The sequence below is a fragment of the Agelaius tricolor genome, unplaced genomic scaffold, assembly GCF_023055355.1.
Source record: "Agelaius tricolor isolate 1412-34295 unplaced genomic scaffold, bAgeTri1.0.p SCAF_3, whole genome shotgun sequence".
NCBI classification, from domain to species: domain Eukaryota; kingdom Metazoa; phylum Chordata; class Aves; order Passeriformes; family Icteridae; genus Agelaius; species Agelaius tricolor.
Genome location: NW_027269263.1, coordinates 35,403,161 through 35,425,261, shown reverse-complemented (window position 1 = coordinate 35,425,261; position 22,101 = coordinate 35,403,161). Strand labels below are relative to the sequence as shown.

General features: G+C 40.8%; 1 protein-coding gene across 1 annotated transcript in view; it reads right to left on the bottom strand.

The window, feature by feature from the left end:
* The window catches only part of CPM (carboxypeptidase M), a 29,459-nt gene extending 10,547 nt beyond the window's left edge, over positions 1–18,912 (bottom strand). Inside the window, exons 1-3 of the mRNA XM_071423461.1 lie at positions 18,754–18,912; positions 18,414–18,570; positions 3,343–3,440 (exon numbers count right to left, since the gene is read on the bottom strand). Coding sequence (XP_071279562.1) covers positions 3,343–3,440; positions 18,414–18,570; positions 18,754–18,861 — 363 coding nt within the window. The 5' untranslated portion in view covers positions 18,862–18,912. The remainder of the gene's footprint in view (positions 1–3,342; positions 3,441–18,413; positions 18,571–18,753) is intronic.
* Positions 18,913–22,101: the final 3,189 nt, after the last annotated feature.

The following is a 22,101-nucleotide window of genomic DNA, read 5'->3' as shown; positions in this document are numbered from 1 at the left end:
AACTTATTTCACAAGATAAGGCAGCAGATAAACATATCCTTTCACATAGGCTAGTCCAGACCTATCAGTATAGGCTCAGTTTCACACAGTGAAACAGGAAAAATACTACTATTTTAATAATATTTCATACTACTACATTATTATATTATTTATATTAGTGTTTTATTTATATTATTATAAATAAACTATTGTTTATTATAAATAAGTGATCATATTATTTAATATTATTTGCATCGTTGCTATTTTATATGCTGAGAAAATAAAGTGATGAGAAGTGGACACTTTAAAAGAAAAGGACTGATATCAGCACTGCCATCCTGAGAAAGAGTTATCTTGTTTACACTGCAGCTGCAGAAAGCTAAAGCCCTATACTCAGCACATGAAAGGGGGAGAGCAGAAGCACCCAGGAAGTTCACAGCTTGTTCACATGTGCTTTTCCATAAGGGGTTTCCCTGCAGTGATATCCATGGCTCAGGAAGAGCCTTCCAATTAGATCCTGTTTGTACAGAATGCACTCCAGTCACTGGCACAGAGGGTCCAAATGGTTTTGCTCCATTTGTGACTTAGGAGTATCTGGGGGTTTGGTTGTGGTTGATGTTAAGCAGGAGTTCTTCCTCAGGGAGGGGTGTGTGACTTGGAAAGAGAAGGTCTTCCAAGTAAGAGCACAAGACTGGGACAAGAGGGGCTGCTGTCTAATTCAGAATGGGAGTTGCCCCAGAAGATCAGGCAACCTCTCCCTCACCTTCCCCCTGCAGAATTTAACAATATTTCACAGGCTTATGCATTTTGTGCAGTCAGTTACCACCATCTTGATTAAAGTTAGCTTAAATCAGTTTTCATTTGGCTCAGGTTAAACAAAAAGTACTGCTAAAAATGGTGTCCAGCTTCATGCAGGCAACATAAAGAATGGGAGAAGTTTTTTGTTGCCTCTCAGTGGATCTGGGGCAAAAGTTCACTCTATCTGGCAACAGTGAACACAAAATTACAATCTTTTAAATATTGGCTGGTTATGTCTTAGAGTATCAAGAAAAATAAACTTACTTAGAAAAATAAATCCTTTCAGTTCTGAAAAAAATACTCCTCTCATGGTATTGCATACTCAGATTACTTTATTAGAACTTCCCTATTGGGCAGCTTTCCAAATAACCTAGATTTTCTTCCAGCAGCACGTGTGAACAGCCCACACACGTGTAATTCAGGTTCCACCCCAACTTTTATGTTTTTGGAGCAGTGGGCCAGCTGAGTCAAAGTTAAGTTTCATATGCGTGATCGTAACAGGCCGGAAGGGTGGCTTCACCAAACAACACTTGAGAACAGAACTTCTCATTTTTTATCTTTTGTGGAAAATGTCACTGAAGCACAAAAGGCCTGACTGGATCAATGAAGCCATAATCCCATCATTTCAATTTATGAAAGACTCTGGCACACAAGTTGAAGCTTGTTGTATAATTAGTGCAAAGCTTATCTGCCTAATATATTGTAGGGGTAGTTGACTCTGTCCCCAGAGACCAGTCCAGCAGAATCTTAGATTATGGGGAAAAAATATTCAAGTTCTCCAATACTTCTCTATATGAGAAATTCATTTCCTGCCATCTGAAATACATTTATGATCAGATTTTAAAAAGTTCCAAACACCAACTGTGTTTGTATGTTTATTTGTTTCACCTGTATGTACCCAAAAACCACATATAGCAAAAATCATCATGAGGGTCTGAAAAGGAGGAATAGCTCTATTTCTGGAATGTTCCCTAGGTGTGGAACTTGGTCTGACAAATAACTGGAATGTTGGATGCCTTAGCCAGGCAGCTCAAGGATCAACCCTGCTCACACCATCTGGCACTGTGTCTGACTTTAAAAGAAAATCTAGTCTAATTTCCTCATGAAGTCAATAAAAAACTCAGATCCTAGGCAGTGATCTGAGTTGCCAATCCCCAGCAATTCCCAGCCCTGTGGATGTGCAAACAATGTGTGTTTCTATGGTCAAAGCTCCTTATGCATATCCAGCTGGGCAGTGATAATGACAGGGGTGCTTCCTTGTGGAGACTTCAGTATGTGTGGCCTTTTGCAGTCCAGCAATATTGGATTTACAAGCCAGCCCATCCTGGATGAGATCACATCCTGTCCTCCACCTCCTCCCCACCAAAGCTGGCTGATTTACAGTCAGAGGTTTGCCATCCCCTTCAGCACCCCTGCACTGTGGGATGGAGCCTCAGTTGCTGGATTCCTTGGTGACACACACCAGGTGTGCTCCAGGAGCTGCAAACCCTAGCTTGGGCACCCAGTAACAAATGTACCCACCTGACACCATGAACCAGCTTCCTCCCACACAGAGTTAAACTCCCAAGCAGCACTTTGAGCAAGGCCAGTGCTGAACAAGGTGAAACTAGTCTAACTTGGGGAAAATTCTTGGCACATAGTGTCACAAAGTGCCTGTAGGCGTGCAAGTGCTCACACACAGCAGTAACTCCTGACACGTTACCCTTTGCACAGGATACACTTTCTACTACATCCATCTTTCTTAGTTTTGGGAATTCACAGTCTAGCACATGTATATACCTTGCTACTCCTGTTAAATTATTTAACCTTCACATGAAAGACTGCATAAAAACATATTGTGCAGTTTAAACTAATCCTGCAGATGACTAATATAATCAGGTAAAGGCAAAGAATAAAACAAATACAAAGCAAAAAAGTACTATAGAGAACAGTAAAGCTTTGATTCTTTCTGATTCAGATTCAAGTAGTGCACCAGGTAGGCTCATAATCATAATTTCTCCTTGATCACTAATAAGTGGGCATTCTTCCCAGAGCAAGTCTATTGTTCTGGCATTGCTTTTTCTTTTCTTGTACTCTGTATTATCTCAGGTGAATCTAGCTGTTCCTAGCTTAAGGTTACCAAGATAAATTTTCTTCCTACAATAAATAATTTGATGCTTCACAGCAATTATTGTTTAATCTTAGGAAGTATTTGAAGATTTCTATCAGTCATATTTCATGCCTAGGCAATAACAATGTACAAGTAAACTACTGCATCTGACTCATTGCTGGGAAACTTAAAGCCTCTGGGTTTACTCACGTGGAGAAGACAAAGCTCTCTACTTAACAGAGGTCTTGAGTGTAGGATTGCTGGACTCTGCACCATGATGTAAGGTCTCCTAAGGCCCTTCCACCAAAATAAAGGGAACTTTATTCTGAAAATTCCTCAATAAATACACACATATTTTGTCTTCCTTGAGTTACGAAATATCTCAATAATAAAAAGAACATGCCTGAGAGAAGCTCACTCTAAACCTCTGGTACAGTGTATTTGGTATAAATGACATTGCAAAAATTGAAACGTACCTCATCCCCATGCATATTAGCAACATACTTGAACTCTGGAATGCCAATCTTATGATGGGTTGGAAACCTTCCCAGAACAAGAACCCACAGGTCTCTACCTTTAAGAGGGGAAGGGGAAAAGACATTTTTTAAAACAAGTGTAAAATTATACAAGCCTTAGAAGAATAAAAAGATTTGGTCATTAAGACCATTGTACAAATCCTCGTATTTCATTGGTGCCCACTCAGTCCTATATACAACATATCAAAGTAGACTGTGGGGTTCTTTTATTCTATGAATATTTGCAATATTAGTTATAGGAATAAATATGTTTTGCCTTCTGCCCAAGTACATAATAAACCCTGCAATTTCTAAAGCATTTAACTAGGACTAGAAAAGAAGGCTCTTCTTTTTTTTGTAATAAACACTTTTCAAATTAAATTTAGCAAATAACACCACTCTTCCCCCCCCCAAAATTTTAAATCATAAAGCTTTTCTGAAATATATACAGAAATTTTCATTATCACAAAGAAAGAACATCTGGTTTTGTACTAAAGACAACACAAAAAAGCTAAACATATTCATGCATTACTACTCAGAAAACAGGAGGTGCCAGAAAGAGCCATATCAGAGACATATTTCAAATATATCAACAGGGAAAGAATTAATAGCTACAGAAAGAGTATTAGTTAGGACCACTAAAGCTGCACAAGAAGCTGAACTTTAAGTAACAAAATAAACATACATACATTTTGCAAGTCCACATTTAAGCAGGGGGGAGAGAAGAGGAGATTTTTTTGTTATTATTTTTAGTGATATTGTGGCATTTCAGACCTCATCTGCAAACCTGTGCTTCCCACTAGTCTGCTCAGTGAGGTGGAAAACCCAAGTTTCAGTAGATGGCAGCAATGATACTGGGCCAGTTACTCGATAGCAGCAGTGACAGGCTAAAGACTGCCAATGCCCAGACCCTGCAGTGTGGTAGCTGTCCCCAGCTCCACACAGGGCTTGTGGGGCCCACAGCCTGTCTGAGAGGAGCCCAGCCACCACTGCTGCTGGCAGGACAGACAGAACATAGGAACTGCCACATGCAGTGCTATAAAAAGCCCTATTTCCTAAAGCTTTGTGGGTCATCAAATCTGCACTAAACAAACTCTGGAACGTATCAGCTTCCCATTCCTGAAGGCATGGCCACTGTAGTCATGCACATGCCACAGCATTTTTGTTTTCTATTCCAGCTGTGCAACTGGCTCACAGCAGCTCTACCACAAGGGTCATGGCTTCGGGAATGGGAGAAAAACTTGAAGTGGACGAAGCAACACTGGATGATGCACTGAAACAGTTGTAAGAGAGGCAAAACTGAAGACAGTGGTTGCCAAACTATATTCTCAGTTAACAGAATCAGAGTCTTAGGACCAAGAAGAGCAAGACAGTGCTGAGAGCTGAGAGATTCAACCAAGAGTGATCTCAGTATCCCCTGGTTCCACATTGGTGAAGACATTGGTGTTCAACCCCTGTAACCATGCCATGCACAAAGCTGTGAGATGATGCTACTGACTCTTTCATTAAAGGACAATGTGAGCAAGCAATCCATAGTTTTAAAAATAATTTTGTGGCAACTGATTTGGTAAGAAAGAAAGCTAGTTATTTGGCCTCGTTGTATGTAGAGCCACTGTTCATAAAAAAAGAAAAAGTTTGATTTCTGTAGGCCTAGACAAGTTGCAGAGTGGAGAACCCAAAGACACTACCTTTTAATCACATTATTCTTCAAAAAGGAAAGAAAGAGAACACACAAATCATCTCACCCTAGCCCTTCTCCCTTTCAAAACCTCCAGAGCCCCTCTAATCTCAACCATCCTGCAGCTCTGTGAAAATAGATGACAAATCTTGCTGCAGTAGCATATGTTTGGAACTGAAAACAATCCTGGTAGTGAAAAAACTGTTATTCATAATCAAGCGTGGACAACAACCTCAATTTTCCAACTCTGCAATGTGTCATTTTCTCTATAGCTGTATCCTGGGGCAACTTGCAATGAATTACCAAGGAGTCCTTCCAGAATGCTCCTATGATTCTTTGTCCTTATGCCCTCTAAGGCCTGCTTCCCAGCTCTCATTCCCTCTTTTGGAAGGCAAGTTCAGACATCCCTCCTTGGTGCCAGCTGCCACGTGGGCTTCTGCACCAGGAGGAGCACACCTGCTTACAGCAGTGACTGCAGCCTTTCTGCCACAGCCCAAGCCCAAAGGGGGCTACTGCACGCAGATCATCATACACACTCAAGTAAAGAGTCCATGCAGAGATAAAGCGCTCTAGATGTTTCCATCATTTAAGATTTTCTATAAATAATAGCGTATCCTGGTATCAAACTAAAAAATAATACTTTCAGTGTCTTGCCATCAGCAGTACTTGTTCCTGCTGCTCTCACTGTGGATTTCACTCATGGGAAACACAAGGAAGAGCTAAGTATGGACTAACATTAAGTACTGATGTAAATTGGTTGTTCCTGCATTAGTGTTCCGACTGTTTAGAGTTTGTGTGAGGGCCATCTACACCATAAACACTTCCATGAACTGAGATACCAATTATTTCCTGGCATTTCCAGCTTGTAAGAAGTACTAAACCTTCCATTAACAATTAAAATACATTCCTGGGTCTGCTCAGCCTGCAGTACTGGATAGTGTAACTGGGAGGGATGATGTAAGATTTCTTTCCATACGGCTGTAATTAACTGCATGTAAAAAGATTCAGCATATGGATGGTTTCCTTTAATCAGCAAAGCCTAGATAACTCTGGTTTGGTACCTGAAGTGAACAGCTAAGCTTCCTCTCATGCTTTGAAAAGCCATTTCTCACTGCCAAATTGCCAAACCAAAACTGACGTCAACTAATTAGTGAACTATATTTCAAGTGATAAAGACAAACGTGTGTTTCTAACTCTGTGTCTCAGGACAAGAAACAAGACTTGTATTGGAGCAGAGCCAGACCACACAGCTTCTAGTAGAATGAGAAGCCTTTTTAATTTTTTAAAAAGTTTTCTAGCATTGCCACTAGTTCACAACGTAGTGTCATATTCGAAACAGATGTACAAAACCTGGTAATTAAAATGAAGAATTGAAACTGATCTCCAGATCTACTGGGAAAGAAATCAAATCAATTTGTAGACGTTAGAATCTGGATTGTGCTCCCTGTTTTTGTTCTGAATTTTATTTCTGCTTTTCTTCACTTTGTTCTTTACAGCTTCATTTATGAAAAACTCATAATTTCAAAGAAAGTTATGGCTAGGAAATGAAGTGAAATGACTGGGGAATGGCTCAGACCCGCTGTCAGTAGCAGCCAGGCTAGAGTACTGATTCAAGAGTTTGCAGGGAGGACCACTTTGACCAAGAAAAAGCAATAGACTGGCTACAGTCCTCCTGGGTTGGCCTTGAGTTGCACACTGGCTTCATGGGCAGGAATTGCTGTAATGCTGATCTGTGTTGAAGCAGCCCCCACCTAGAAAGGTGCAGTTCAGAGAGGAGGGGAAGAGAGATTAACTCTCATTAGAATGCAAGGTCCCAGAGCAATTAAATCATAGAACCAGTCTCAGAACCATTCAACAGCCCAGGTTAGAAGGAAGAGATCATCTGGGCCAACCCTATATGGGAAAGGAAACCTAGATAAGACTTTGTTCAATTGCATCTTTAAAACCTCCAGTGGGGAGGACTCTACCTTGTTTCTGGGGAAGTCATTCCAGTGAATGATTCTCATTGTATAAAATTTTCTTCTATTGAGATGAAACCTCTCATAGTGCAACTTGTACCCATTGCCCCTTGCTTCTTTCCACATGGCTTCTTGAGAAAAGAGAGGATCCATCCTCTTTATAGCCACTCTTCAAGTGCTAGAATTCTGTGACAAGATCCACCCTAAGCATTCTCTTCTCCAGGCAGATGAGCCTCCTCAGGGCAAAACACTACCACAGCTAATGAAGGACTTCAGGAGTAATTCCTTTTGCTAAACTATCATCAGCAGCACCCTTGCCCTGAGGTACTCTGATTTGTCATTACCAATTCAAGCTGGAAAATCTAATGCCATTTGGGAACTTTTCTTCTGCAAGGGGACTGCCCAAAACCACACACAGCTTGATTCAGATTCTAAGAGAATTTGAAGTACCAGTACATTATTTGTATAACCAGAAATGGTTAATCAGAATGACTGATGTAGCAGTACTGCCTTACAAATATGAACAAATATGTGATTTTAATCTAGCCAGACTGAATAAAACACTGCCAAAATAAGCTACATACCTGAAGCTGAAATCAGACAAACATCTGTAAGAACAACTGAACATCAAATTCTTTTGTGAGCATTTTTCTTTACTTTCAGGTATACTGAGGCAGAATGGATTAGCTAAAGACTTGGCCTGTAGTAGCACTGGCATTAGTAATGAACAAAGTTGATATGCCAAGAAGAGCTAGAACACTTTAAATATAAGAAAGTTATAAGTCTTCAAGTTATTTTAAATCAGATCAATCACATACATCAACCAGGTATGTTTGGCAGTATTCAGCATGGTGCTTAGTAAGCAGAAAAAAGCCAATAGCACCCAAGGTAACATTTGGCTACAGGTTTATTATTTGTCACTGGCTACAGCCACTGACAGCCATTGAGTCACTATGTGGGGCCCACTGCTAAATTTAATACTTCTGGCCTCTTCCCACAGACCCCTCATTACAGACTTAAGGCGCTCTCTCTCAGCAAAAAGTAAATAGAAATATCAATTTCCCACTATTTAATCAGCTCCTATCTACTCCAAGAGATTACACCAGTCACTCTAAATTAGAATCAGCACCATATAAACAGAACTGAAGGAATAAACAATGACTCTAAAAAAACACTAGATACTGTTTATTTGTATCCAAAGCACTTGAGAAGGGAAGGGAGTCAAAACAATTCATTGTTCACATGCTTGCTTATCTTCCTAAACGTTTAACTAAATCTTTGGTTGATTGGGATCCATAGCTACTTTGGACACTTTCACAAGACTTGGATCTTATGAGAACAGCAACCTTTTCTTTCCTATGTCCATGTGAGTCATCACTGTACCATTTCCAGTTCTCATAATCAAGTTGAACACACTCTTTATACAAAATGAAAAATTACCAATGCAGAACATAGTCTCTACAATAGTAGCTTACAGGTTATTTGAACAAAAATCAAGAAATAAAAATAAATTTGTAAAAGCCAAAGAAAAACAACGCAGAGGGAATACTGGTTTTAAATTAAGATATACTAACCTTATTCGGTATTGCCCACTAAGAAGATGAGAAGTCTGAGCGGGCTTTTTCTACTATTTACACTAACTGGTTTTGTATTTACACCCAGAAACCAAATGGATTATTTTTCCCTTTTCACAAACTCTTGTTTCTATCATCCCAGGTTTTTAAACCTAGTTCTAAAAAGGTGTATGTTATATTCTGAGAAAGCTATGAAACTGGTATGCATCTAGTAATTTTCAGAAAAGCTACTGTATATTTGAAAGCAATAAATATTACCAATAGTACCATTGGATCATCATGAATAAAGTGATTGCTTGTAACACAAGCTGGTCATAAGGGACAGGGGGTTGTTTGTTTTAAAGTGCTATTTATCCAGATTCAATAGTTTTGTTTAGCCTACACTTTGAGCACCAGAGACAGAGGATGTAGAACTATTTCTGCCACTTGAAGGTAACAGAAGGAGCACTCTACAGGTTGTGGCTTATATGTGGCCGAGAAGTTACTGGTGCACTTTGAGGATTTGAGTTCACTGAAGTACCTCACCAAGAGACTTGCTACACCTATCCCATAAAAATCCTTGTCAGATCTCAGACATTATGTTTGCCTCAAGAATAGGAAGCTCAAAACCATACACATCTCGACACTGACAAGCAGACTCCTACAAATCCAGACACTGAGTAGCTCCCCCCACCCTTTTAATTCAATGAAGGGGGGAAAATGGAGACTACATAAATTTTTAAAAATTAATCCAGTCTCTGCCATGATCACCTTTTTCTGGTTTAGTTAACAAGCTACATTAGTCTGACCAGCATTTCCAGATTCTCCCCTAAACCAGGTAACAAATGTCTCTAGAAACACTAGCAAGCGGCTTTCAGGAAAGGTAACAAAGACACAAGGCAGCAACTAAGGATCAGGCTGTGTTACCATCTACTAGTAGAGTAATTTGGTCCTTAGTCTCTTGAACAAACACATTATGATGGTCTTTGTTTATTCTTGGGATTTTGAGATCAGCCTAATGCAATTGTGTATCAAAGCAAGCTTTGTACTCTAGGCACACCACCATCAGGGAAAACGCTTCATCAGAACCATGCTGGCTGCACACTGCTTGAAGTGCATAGCAGGGAAGGCATCTGTGCCTACCTTATTCCCCTAATTTTCTCTAGCTGCTCTTTGGAAAATGGAATAATGGACACAGTAGGAGTACATTTCTTATTGAGAACAGAATTTGCTTTTATTTTAGATTTAGGATAAATGTTACTTTTTCAGATGTGCTCAAGCTCTGTTTAAATGCCCCAGGTAACTGCAAGACCATGGATGCAGAACACACTGGCTAGGGACAAACAGGAAATGTAACTCAACTGTCCTAAATCCACTGTGAGCTCAGCATGTTACGTAGCAGCTACAGTAATTTAATTAAGTGCCTCTGACTGCCATGGTCTGACCTTTCCCAAAACAACAAGTAAGTCCTAGATATTAAACTGCAGAATCATCTGCTTAGAAACATCCTCTACCCTCTTTCTCACATTTGAGCCATTGCACAGCTTATAAGAGTGAACAGTTTTACAAGGAGAGTGTTCTCTCAGCTGTGAGGGGAAGAGATCCACAGCCAATCCTATGCATTATCTTTTTCCATGTCCACTTTTTTTATTAATTAAAAGATTAATTTTAAGAAGTTCCAAAAGCAGAACTTCCAGAAAGTTTAGAAATCACATGCACATTCAGATTTCATTTAAAAAAAATCCCAGCCCTAAAAATTATCTAGATCTCTCTTCTACACAAAAAACATGTGCAGAATGACTGTCTAATGAACTAAATGCTTCACTGTAAGAAGTCTTGCAAACAATTAATTAATGTATCATAAGTAGGTCTCCATGTACTTATGTGAACACAATATGCCATAGCTACACACAGCAAACCTTTAATTAGGTAGCCCTGAAAATAAGCAAGACTGGTTCCTTCAAGGATCTACAGCCAGAGGTCCTAGGCAGAAAGGCTGGGCAGAAGGGATGCAGGGCACACTGCTCCTCTTCTTTTGCGGGAAGTGAATGGAAAGCCACCAGAAACACTTTTCTACTAAAAAAGAAGTGGGGTAGGAGGGGTGTGTTACTAAGTTCTTCTCAAGCTAAAAGGAGAATGCAGATAAATTGACCATCTGGGTAAAATCCAGACACAAGATGAGAGTTTTATTTCTTTAAGAAAGCTTGTGATTAGGATCACATTTCATTTACAGGGCTAAAAATGTATGCACAATGCTCCAGAATGCAGAATCCTACAACAAGTGAGGGGGAAAAAACATTCATTTATGCCCATTGTGCACCATTGTTAGTACCCTGAGTTCTATATTTTACTTAGTTTTCAAACAAACAAAACCCCCAAACATAAAATATCTTACATAATTACTTCCTCAACACCAGAAAGGGATATGGATACTGCATCCACCAGCTGCAATTCCTGATTCTGTGTTACACAAGCTCCAGAGCATTGCTAACTTCACTGGTGTGAGTTACAATATCCAGTAGTCAATTCTGCCTGTTTCTAAACAAACACAGAAAGCTGCAAAGTCTTGCTGATGGGAAACAGGATGGCTGCAGCCCTAAGACTTTTATTGCTCTGAAAAACAGACTGACACATATATGCTGCAACCAGACAACTGCAAAGCAAAAGGTAGAGAGGAAGCAGGAGAACAGAGATTTTTCTCAAAAGGCAGATTCTAAATAAATGCTACTCATGTGAACAGTGTAATATTTCTAAACAGATCAGATCTTTCCATTTTGAAGTTACAACATTAAAACTTCAGTACTAGATAACAGTTTATATAGGAGAAATGTTTGATCTATGTTGCTAGGATAGGTTCCCCTCACACTTTGTTTATTTATTTAAGCTGGGACAGAAATCTCTGATGCAGCATGTTCCACAGGAAAAAAACAAATGAACAAACTTTCCTCCAAAATTTTCTGAAAGTGTATTTAAGTAGGAGAGATCATAGAAGGCAGGACAAAAATGATTGACCAATTCACAGCAAGTGTAAAGAAGAGAAAACTTAAGCAAATAATTTTACTTTCACTGCAAGAGAATAGGAATGCAGAGTCAGTGACTGCATCTCCAAGAGTAATGTCTAAGCTTATCGATCTTTTAAACATCTGATGCTGACCAAACAATATGCTTTTTATGAATGACCCATGTAAAAAGCATAGTTGTACTGACAGGAAAGAAAAGTTAAGTCTTGTTATCATCAGATAAAATCTTAGTACTTGGCTATTGGAGGACTGATTGCACACAAACTACTTGTGTCTCATCACAGGAGTCAAACTGCCAGAGGATGCAGTCAGATAATATATATGAATCTATATTTCAGCATTTTTTTATATTATTTATATTATTTATAGAATTTTTAGCTTCAGTTAGTACAAATAAAATCTAAAGCTAATATAGTAATGGTGACTTCTAGTTAAACACATGATGTAGAGCAAAGCTCAGTTGGGAGCTGAAGACTTAAGAATTCAAGTTAATACTTCTTGTTTTTAAAGTCATGATTTAGTTTTCACTAGACATACCATGAAGGAGCCAGTACTCCTTCCCTGTTTTATTTCCCCTTCCCATCACAGTGAGGGACATTATGTGCTGCAAATAAAAATTACAAGGCTATTAATATCAAGCCCATCTGTGAAACCAAACACCTTCTCAATACCAAAATGAACATGTAAACCTACTTAAAATCTTATTAACATACATTTATATGTCACACATACTGTCAAAGACAAGAACAAAGATGGTTATGAGGAGAGACAGGAAAGAACAAGTGACCCATAACAGGCAAAAAAATTCACAAGTGAGCGAGCATGGATAAGAATTTAACTATCACAATAAGTTTTAGAATGCCCATTTTTACATGGAATTCTGGACTGGAGCTAAGCAACTTTAGTATTATTTGCATCATGGGGCCCCCAGAGTAGAAAATGTCTCATTCATTCTTGTTTCTAAAAACAAACTTTGAAAAGCCTCGATGTTTATATCATCTATGCTTGCATGACAAGCCTGTAAGGAAATTTGTGGGGAGATAAGGAGGAGGGAAGGGGAGACATTATCAAGGACTGGAGACAGGAGGAAAGTCGTCTGCAGCAGTCAAATAGAGCTAACCTAAGGTAACAATCCTCTACACAAATACACCTCGCATAATGTAACCACAGAAAAAATAACTGCAATGTAAGTCTTTAAAGACAACACACTTGCTATGGATTTTTCATCTAGGTAATTAGTTTATTTTTAAGACAAAAAGAATTCTCTCTGTTACCTTTCATTTTTCTTCCTACTTTTAAAAACACTGGCACTAGCATTTAATAATGGGTAACACCAAGAAATTCACCTCGAAGTACAGTGGGCTGTATAAAACCTTCTCATTCTATTTTTACGCACTGCCAGAACCCTTGAGCCACCCAATAATAATTCCCAATGAAACAATAAAACAAACATTTTATGGGTAACGTATTTCAGCTTTGTTTTCCCCAGTGGTAAAACTTGTTTTCTAGTATTTTAAAAAAAGTAAAAACATCCAGAACATAAAAGTCTGTAATGTAAATTCAATAGAATTTACAATGCACTTAACTATTGATGGCAGTAACTCAGGCTTCCTCCATACTGTGTCAAAATAAATAACTTAAAATGAGTTCCCAGCTACATACACACACTATTTATGTGTAGATGAGACAAATACAATACCTGGCCTTTTATTATTAAATATTTTCACTGAAGTGCAGTGAACCTTAAATCAGCACTCCCCTGTTCACCATAAATGCCTAAAGGTCTCAGCCACCCATAAATGCCTGCTGTTGATACCTGGTATTAACAGCACAGTGTCAGAAGGGTCAGGAGGTCTAAGCTGACCTCTGGCACACCTTGGGCACACATTCCACTGATGCTGGTGAGCAGTGATGGACAGGTTAATTGCCCAGGTTTTCTATTGACTCTATTATCAGGCACACGTTGCACACAGCACTACCCGAGTCCCAATCCCTAGCACGCCCTACTGCCAAAGTCACAGCTGCTTATCAGATGGAAACCTGGGCATGTTCATTCCCTCCTGTTTTCCAAGGAGAAAAACACATGAATGCAGGCAGGAAGGGGACAAAGTGCCCCAACAGGCACCTTATCACTGAGAAACCTGGCCTGCAGGAGCCCTGCTGAGCACACAGCACAACCCATGCATGCAGCCAGGGGCGAGTCCTGCACTCCTGAGCTACAAAACCCACGGCAACCATACACACACCCCCTGCACATTTCAGCGTCTCCTGTTCACAGAGCAGGGACTGCAAAATGCTAATAGGCAAGACTCACTACTTAAAAACAAAACCAAAAAAATTCCCCCAAAGTTAGCAAAGTGTTTAAGATTAATGGATAGAATGTGTCTGTCCAAGGGCAACAGAGAGAGCAACTGAGTATTGGTGTTCACTAAGCATCAGATGACTTGGATGACTAAGCCACATAGCTCTCAACCAAAGAAGCTTTCAGGACAGCTCTTTTGCAAGGTATTTCTGAGAATTTCTAGTGGAACCAGAACAAAATCTGGTCAGTTTCTTTTAGTTTCTGTCTCTCCAGTGATGAAATCTGCCAAAGGGATACTAATATATAAAGTCAACTTTGAAATTTCATTAAGTAAAGACAGGGGTACTTTAACCACACACAACCATTCCCTCAGTGAGCAGAATCTGGCCTGAAGATGTTTACATCTGTCCCAAAGTTGACTGGAATTCTAAAAATGCAGACTGGCCTCCAGAAAACCTAGATCTAAACCAAGCTGTAATTAGCATGCTATCACTTTATCTCAATCCAGAGTGTATCTGAAAAGGCTTTTTAGAGTGTGGATCTACTACAGAAGTTACTCCATTCTTCCAATACCTGGCTGTTTTTGTCCTCCTAAGGAGGTCATCAGTTCAGTTAGAATCCTTAAATCAGCTTCCCACCATCCTCATTTTCTTTTCAAAGAATAACAACAGCACTGTATCTTGAACAATGAAAAGCCACAGATCATACATGTACATTGACTATTTTCCTTTTGGTAATGCACTCTAAGATTTGCTTGCTAAGAGTCAGTCAGTTTCTCACTGGGGTGGCATTAGGCAGGATGGGTTAATATGATTATACCAGGTCCCATTCTCCCATCCCAGAGTGATGCAGCCCTGCAGGTTCCTCTATTATTATAGAGTGCACACTCTGTTCTGAGGTTGGATACTGGATGTATCAGAAAGCTGAATTCCTGACAAAAAGCTTTTATAACTTTATTCAACAACACACCTGAAACAATGTGAAAGAATTAGGGTGTTTTCTGAGCCATCACACATCTCTGCCTACCTGCTGCTAAGACTCTATCAGTTTCTCACAGACCAAATTACCTACAAATCTTGAGGGATGTGATGATACCTACTAAATTAGACCAAAAGGTAACACTCAGTTTTGTCAGCCAATGAGCTACATCTTTTAAGCTCCTTTCTCCCCTCATTTAAGGATAACAGGTTAGCAGATGAGATACATAACTAAATATCATAGCTTCCAAATCAGATCTGGAGACTGAACAGGCCTTTGCCAGTCGAGAACACATTGTTTTCAGTAATTTGGCAGAGGTGCTCCTAGTAATCTGGCAGGGGGGAATTTCTATATGGTGATGTAAACTGCCACAAAACAAATCTGGCATCTTTCCATTTGTTTTCCATTGAGGATCTTGGTACAGATTCTGCTGTGCACACTGCTATTACAGTCTACATGCATCAAATAAACACACTATGTAAAATTCACCTCAGATTTATCCCTAACAAATCACACTTGACTGTTTGGGTTTTATGCAGAAATGACTTAATTAGTGAGAGGGAGCAAAGCACCCTATTTCTTTAGTCTTGACCTTAGCAAAGCTTTCAACAGAATCACAGATTCAGGAATTGCATGGGACCTCTGGAGGTCACCTGGTCCCACTCCTCTCCTTAAGCAGGGCCACCTACAGCCAGCTGCCCAGGACTGAGTTCAGACAGATGTTGAATGTCTCTAAGGATTCTCCCTGAGCAGCCTGTTCCAGTGTCCAGTCACCCTCATGGTGTCTTTGTAAACAAACTGGGATTATGGATATGGGATTATGGGATTATGGATTAGACTACAGTAAAGTAGTCTAGAAGCTGACTGGACTGAACAACTGGTGGTTCAAGAGGCAGCAAGTTATTAGCAGCATTCCTCAAGGGTCAGTACTGGGGCTGATGCTGTTTAATATCTTCATCAGGGCAAGGGCTGCCATTCAGAGAGCCCCTGGTAAACTGAAGGAATTTCTTGACAGCAAACTTATGGAATTTGACCAAGATAAATGCAAAATCCTGCACCTGGAACAAAAGAACCCCATGTATGGATTATCAACTCAAGAAAATAATGCCATGCAGGTACAGATTGCAGACTGGCTGGGTTGCAGCTGTGCAGCTGAAGGTCTGCAAGGTGGCTCAGGTACCTAGAGACTCTGTGGAACCTCCCCCCTTGCAGATATTTGGAAGTAGAGTGGAGAGGGCCCTGAGCATCATAATTAACTCTCAAGTGAGCCTGGCTTTGAACAGCAGCTCAGACTAGATAGCCTCCAGACCTAAATTACTTTATGATCTGCCTGAAGCAGCTGAGGCTTCTGACATGAAGAGTGTTTAAATAGTTCTCTTAAAGAACTACACACGATCACTTTCTGAAGTGGTAATACACAGGTCCCTATCACCCTCCACAACTTCTAAGAGCTGGATTTTTACATCCTTGCAGAGCTCTGAATCTACACACACCAACCAAAAGTCAAGCCTTTACTTCACATTCTTCATAATCCAAGTATACATGGCAGTATAAAATACTAGATTATCAGATAAAATTTGGCATAGATTAACAAATAATGTGGGAACAATAGCCATTCATGATAATAGTAAAATAATGTCTGTTGACTTTATAGGTGTTGCTTGGATCCATGGGATATTGTATTCATCATCAAGAATTTTCACATCAGGAGTATCAACTTACTGCATCACACTGATCTCAGTTTTATAGTACTTAAATCAATTTTTGTTTCTTGTCATCAAGAAGTACATTTTGCTACCATGGTTTAGCAAACTGGCAGGAGGACAACACTAGTAAACCCACACAGGTGTGTGCACACACAGACAGCCTTGTTTGCAGCAGCTTTACTGAGAATAGAGGAACAGAACTTCAACCCATGGACCAAAATTGAAACTTTATTTTCACCAGAATTCTATAACCACTGTTATCATAAAACTTTCCTTTAGCATGAGCAAAAAAACCCCCCAAATTAGACCCTAATTCAGTACTGTCCTCTGCCATATTCCAGGTGACTCTGAAGGCTCATTTCTCAACAAAGGTAGAAATCTCTTAACTTTTAGAAAAAACTGAAAGAATAGAGGAGCACTACACATTTTTCACCGCCATTCTGCTTTACGTGGCACTGAGAATAATAACGAGGAGAGCCCACAGAATTCTCTTCTCAGAGTCTGGCAAAGCAGAAGGCAATATATCAAAATCTGAATGATGTTTCAGTGCATTGCTCCATCACAACCAAGAGATGATGATTTTCCAGTTTTCATGCTGATGGAACTCAGACAAGTTGAACACCTTATGTTATCAGCTTTCAGGTATCTAGATATGTAAAAGCCAAAGTTCCAATCTCTCAGGTTGGATGAAAGGCTTTTGCCTACCCGCACAAAGATAAGCCAGCTGAGTTTCTGGCAGAAAAGTCATAATCTATTCCTATCATCACAATGTTAGCTAAGTTCTCTAAAGGTATGAAAATGAGGATGTGGATAATTGCTAGTTTGCACTGGAGAGAACTGTACTTACAGGAACTAACCTCTTGCATGGATGAATAACATAATCCAATCTAATTCTGCCTTTGATGAAACCAAAATCAACACAGCTGAAATAACTTTAAGATTCCTTTTCTACTTTGAGATACACGGTAAAACAAGTGAAAAGCCATGAAAATGTCTCCATGATCATCTATCAAGAAGAATACAGATTTTTATTTTTTTAATCACAAGTGTGGATTTGATAACAGATGCTACAAATGTCTCCTTCCAGTGGTACAAAATGGGATTAGAGGAACAGATGATGTTTCTAAAGAATGGATTTTCTATCTAGTTTTATAGCTCTTATCAGAGTGATTTAGTTTCTTGAACTGAAATCTAGTAAAGCAGTTTGGGGTTTTTTTTGTTTGTTTGTTTTCTTAGAATTAAACAGATGTACATTAGTGTTTATTAGCATATGGACTTTAATCTTTTAAATCTCTTTTGAAAAATTAGTCACTTCTCCCCAAATTTATGGTAAGAAAGTACCAATCATAGGGAGATAAATTAAAACATCAATATAAGGTCAGAAAGGTGATTACTGACTTCAGTACATTTTCCTGTAACATTTGAGACTGAAATCCTATTCTTCATCTACAGCACAGGACCTTGTATCAGGAGGTATTTTTAACACAACCACAAGTTAGGAAACACACTTCTTTAATTATAGTCCTTCCCAGAACGGGCACTTGGCAAAGGGGTCCCACACAGTCTACGCTCCATAAAGACTGCCCTCTTTCTGAAATTGCCACTCAGGACGTTTCCAATTCTCAGAAACATAAGTGTTGGGAGAACTTTTACCCTGATGACACATACGATGCTTCAGCCAGAGTGTGTTATTCACGCTTAAGCAAGAGGAACACGAAATTTCACAGAGATTGGTTAGAGCAGCCCCGCCGCCAGCAAGCAGCCACGACACGCCACCTTTACCCACACCTGCCCTGTGAATTAGTTAGAACAAACAGTGTCTCTCCTCTCGTCTTACCTTCCACCGACCGGCCGATGCTGTGCAGGTGGGTGAGGGAGGGGTACGCGGCGTGCACCCCCCTCAGGAACTCCTCCAGCTCCTCCGTGTGGTGGTACTTGAAGTCCAGCGCGGCCGCCGCAGAAGCCAGGCAGAGGATGAGGATGCCCACCGCGTCCTAGGAACAGACAGATGAAGCTCTCTCCGCGGGCTTGTCGCCGTGCGGCGGCAGCGCCGGGGCAGCGGCCAGCCCGCGGAGAGCCAGCCCTCCCTCCTTCCCTGTCCCCTGTCCCGGTATCTCCCCCGCCCCGCCGTGCCCTGCCGTGCCGTGCCGTGCTGGCGCAGGTGCTGCCCGCCGTACCGCGGCCGCCGCCCTCATGCTGCCGCTGCCGCCAGGGCTCTGCCGCGCCGCGCCGGGCGGGGGCCGCCATCCCCGGCCTCGCCCTGCCCTGAGTGACGCGCCCTCCATCCACTCAGCTCCCCCGGCCCGCCCCGGGGTCGGGGCCCGGGCCGGGCACGGACAGACATCCCTCCCTCCCCTTGTCGCTTGTCCCCTCCCTCGCTCCCGCCTCGCCGGAGTTCCCACCTGCGCGGGGCACGGCTCCCGTGCGGCGCTGCCCTCCCTTCACCAGCCCCGGCTGCTTTTTCCTCGTGTTTTTACCGGAGGGGGTGAGCCGTGTCTGTAGGGATTAAAAAACCCCAAACAACGACCCGGGGAGGGGTGCGAACGTTCGCGTTTTGACTTTTGGCGTTGTTCTGATTCACAATAAAATCCAAGCTCCTCCTCAGCACCTGTGTGGTCGTGGTGTGTGATCAGAACGGCAGCGCCTGGGGGACCCAGAGACAAAGCCTGCTGCATAAGCCGTGAGAGAATTTATCTGTAAATCCAACTAAATTTCTACCTAGCGCTATTTTTGCTTTGGCTTTTTTGTTTAAAGATGGGTTTTTAATAGGCTTGTGTTTGCTTACTAAAAGGACTGGATTCTATCTACAGAATTAAGTGCTTTTCTTGGTTCTGCGCTAACCACATTGCCTTGGGGATATCTTGGTCTTGGAATTCACCACAAAGGCTCTTTTAGCACCTTTTATTGTCTTGAAGATTGAAAAGAACTAAGAGAAAGAAAGTTAATCTGGCTTCTAGCAACAAAAATTAGGGTAGTGTCTGCATTTATTTTAAAATATGTATGTGGATATAGCTGAGTATTAGAATGCAGCTACTTGTAAATTCTGTATAATTTTACTGAGAAAAAAGTTATAACCACAGGTGGGATTTCATCTGCTTTCTTCTGAAATTTACTATGCTAATTTAATGTCAGAAAAGCATGTTAAAGGAAATGAACCTATGAGCCAACCTCAAATAACAAGTCCTGTATTCCAAATAGAAGACACTATATTTAACAAAAGTCCTTGTTAAACAAAAAGTTACTGTTAAATTTATAAGTACCTTTTTTCTTTTACCATGAAGTTTTAAGAAAAAAAGCTTGAAATTATATTTTAATGTAACTATCTGTAGTATCCCAATGTACCAGAAGCACATATATCTAAAAATGCAAGATGTCCACATCCAGACCTCTCTTAGTTCATGGGAAGGACTTCCAAATCATATATGACATACAACAAGGGATGTATGCAAATTATAAGGCTACTTGATTAAAAGAGATGTATAATGTTATATCTCTGTTTGATTGGGTTCCTTCCAGTACAGTATTCTGAGGGAGGGGACAGACCCAGAGCCTTTTTCCCATATACTGACTCTACCTCATTTTAACTTTTATAACTTGACAAGACCCTCTCTCTCTTATTCACAAAACAAAATTCTTGTGAGACTTAAATATGGATGTCGTTTACATTCTGTAAAAAAAAATAAAGTTAATAGTTGATTTTGGTGATAGTTACCTACTATGTGAAATGGAGGAGAAACTGTGGGGTTACACTGCAAACATGTCTCCAGAGAAGCAGGAGGAAGGAGTATGTGAGCTTCATATTTGGGTTTATTTGGCTACAATATACATACTTATAGGTTCCTTGAGTGATGATCTGGACACACCACTTGAGTAAGCAGGGAAGAAAATACACTCAGGTGGTGATCCCACACAAACATACCTGGAAACCTTCCCAAGATAATCACATGAAATCAGAGAACTCTAACTTTGAGACAGGGTAGGGTTTTGGCAAGGCAGTAAAAATCACAAGGGGTGTAAAAACCTCAGTGAGATAACTGAAATCACCTTTGATGCTGGGTAATCACGCAGCGTTATCTCATTTGGAAATTACACCACCCTCCAATGTAGCCAGCACAGTCATGGTTAAATGAGAGCATTACTGCATATAGGAGTGTTCAAAATGATAGATGGTTTCTGTGCCAGGTGCTTGCGAGTTAAGACAAGCCAGCCTCTTTGGCAATATTTGACTTACATGTGACAGAATCAAAAACTTTTTTTTCCCCCCCAGCCTGCACAAAATTCAAAGATAAACTTGAGTCGCTTTTCACCATGTCAGTTTTAGCCAGCTTAGGATAATAATATTCTGGTAAACACGGTTGTGGGTAAAAGTCAGTACCAAAGATCAAATCCGGCTTTTAGGGAAACTAAACCAGCAGTAAATCTCCCGTTAGCAGCAGTAGCTCGAAATCAGGGACTGCGTGTCCGAGGATGACTGCAGCTGTTCTCAGCAGCGGGCAGGGACCCTCGTGAGGAAGCGACACACACGCAGAGAAGCCAACTCCTCGTGCTTTAAGAACCCAGCGTCATTCCGGACCGTCCATCCAGAAGTATTCAACTGGTAATTATTTAGGTTAGCGCCTGAGCATGGGATTTGTGGAGAAAAACCCGCAGGTCTTTATGCGAGGTTCGCACCCGCGGCGTCCGCAGGGCCGGGGCTCCCCGGTGCGGTGCTGGGAGCGGCTGCGTTGCCCTCTAGTGACAGGCGCAGAAATTCCTGTCCGAGCAGCAGGTACGAGCACTCCTCCCGCAGAGTGCTAGGCGCCGCTCCAGGACTGGCGCTTCAGCGGCGCGGCTGAGATAGGTAACGGCGGCAAAAGAATCTTCGGGCAAATTTTGCGGCTTTGGAGAGCCACTCACTGAGGAGGCCTTGGAATTTGAAATCTTAATCAGTGTTTTGACATCTTTCATGCAGGATTCCTGCGCTTTCCAAAGATCAGTAAGAAAAAATAGGTGCATCGCATTATAACTGAGTGTCAAAATATTTTTGGCTAGAAATTCAAAAAGACGTCATTAACAAAGATTAAGTTTTTAAGAATCACCACTGCTGTTGAAACTCTCATCTGAAATCATGTCCTAGGAATACAGACTACAGCTACATGTTCTCTACATTGATGTAACATTAAGGACCTGACAATCAGATTTCTCTGGGGGAAAATCACAATTCTCAAGTGAGATGGACCAGACAAGTGAGTTCAATACAAGTGATGACACAGACATATCAACTTGATAAGACAGCACAGCCCTGGATTAGCATAAACCCAGATACAAATCACCTGAATAAACATCAGTGAAACCATTCTGATGTATAATATCTGCACTGGTGAATTAACAGGCTGATATTATTAATATGATGAAAGATAGATTCCCTGTAAGAAAGAGCACTAAAATATCAGAAATCTCTCAAATATTCACCAACTAATTAGTTGTCTCCACCACGCTGACAGTTCTCAGCATATTTGGTTCATAAATCTCCTCCCCCTCCGTCC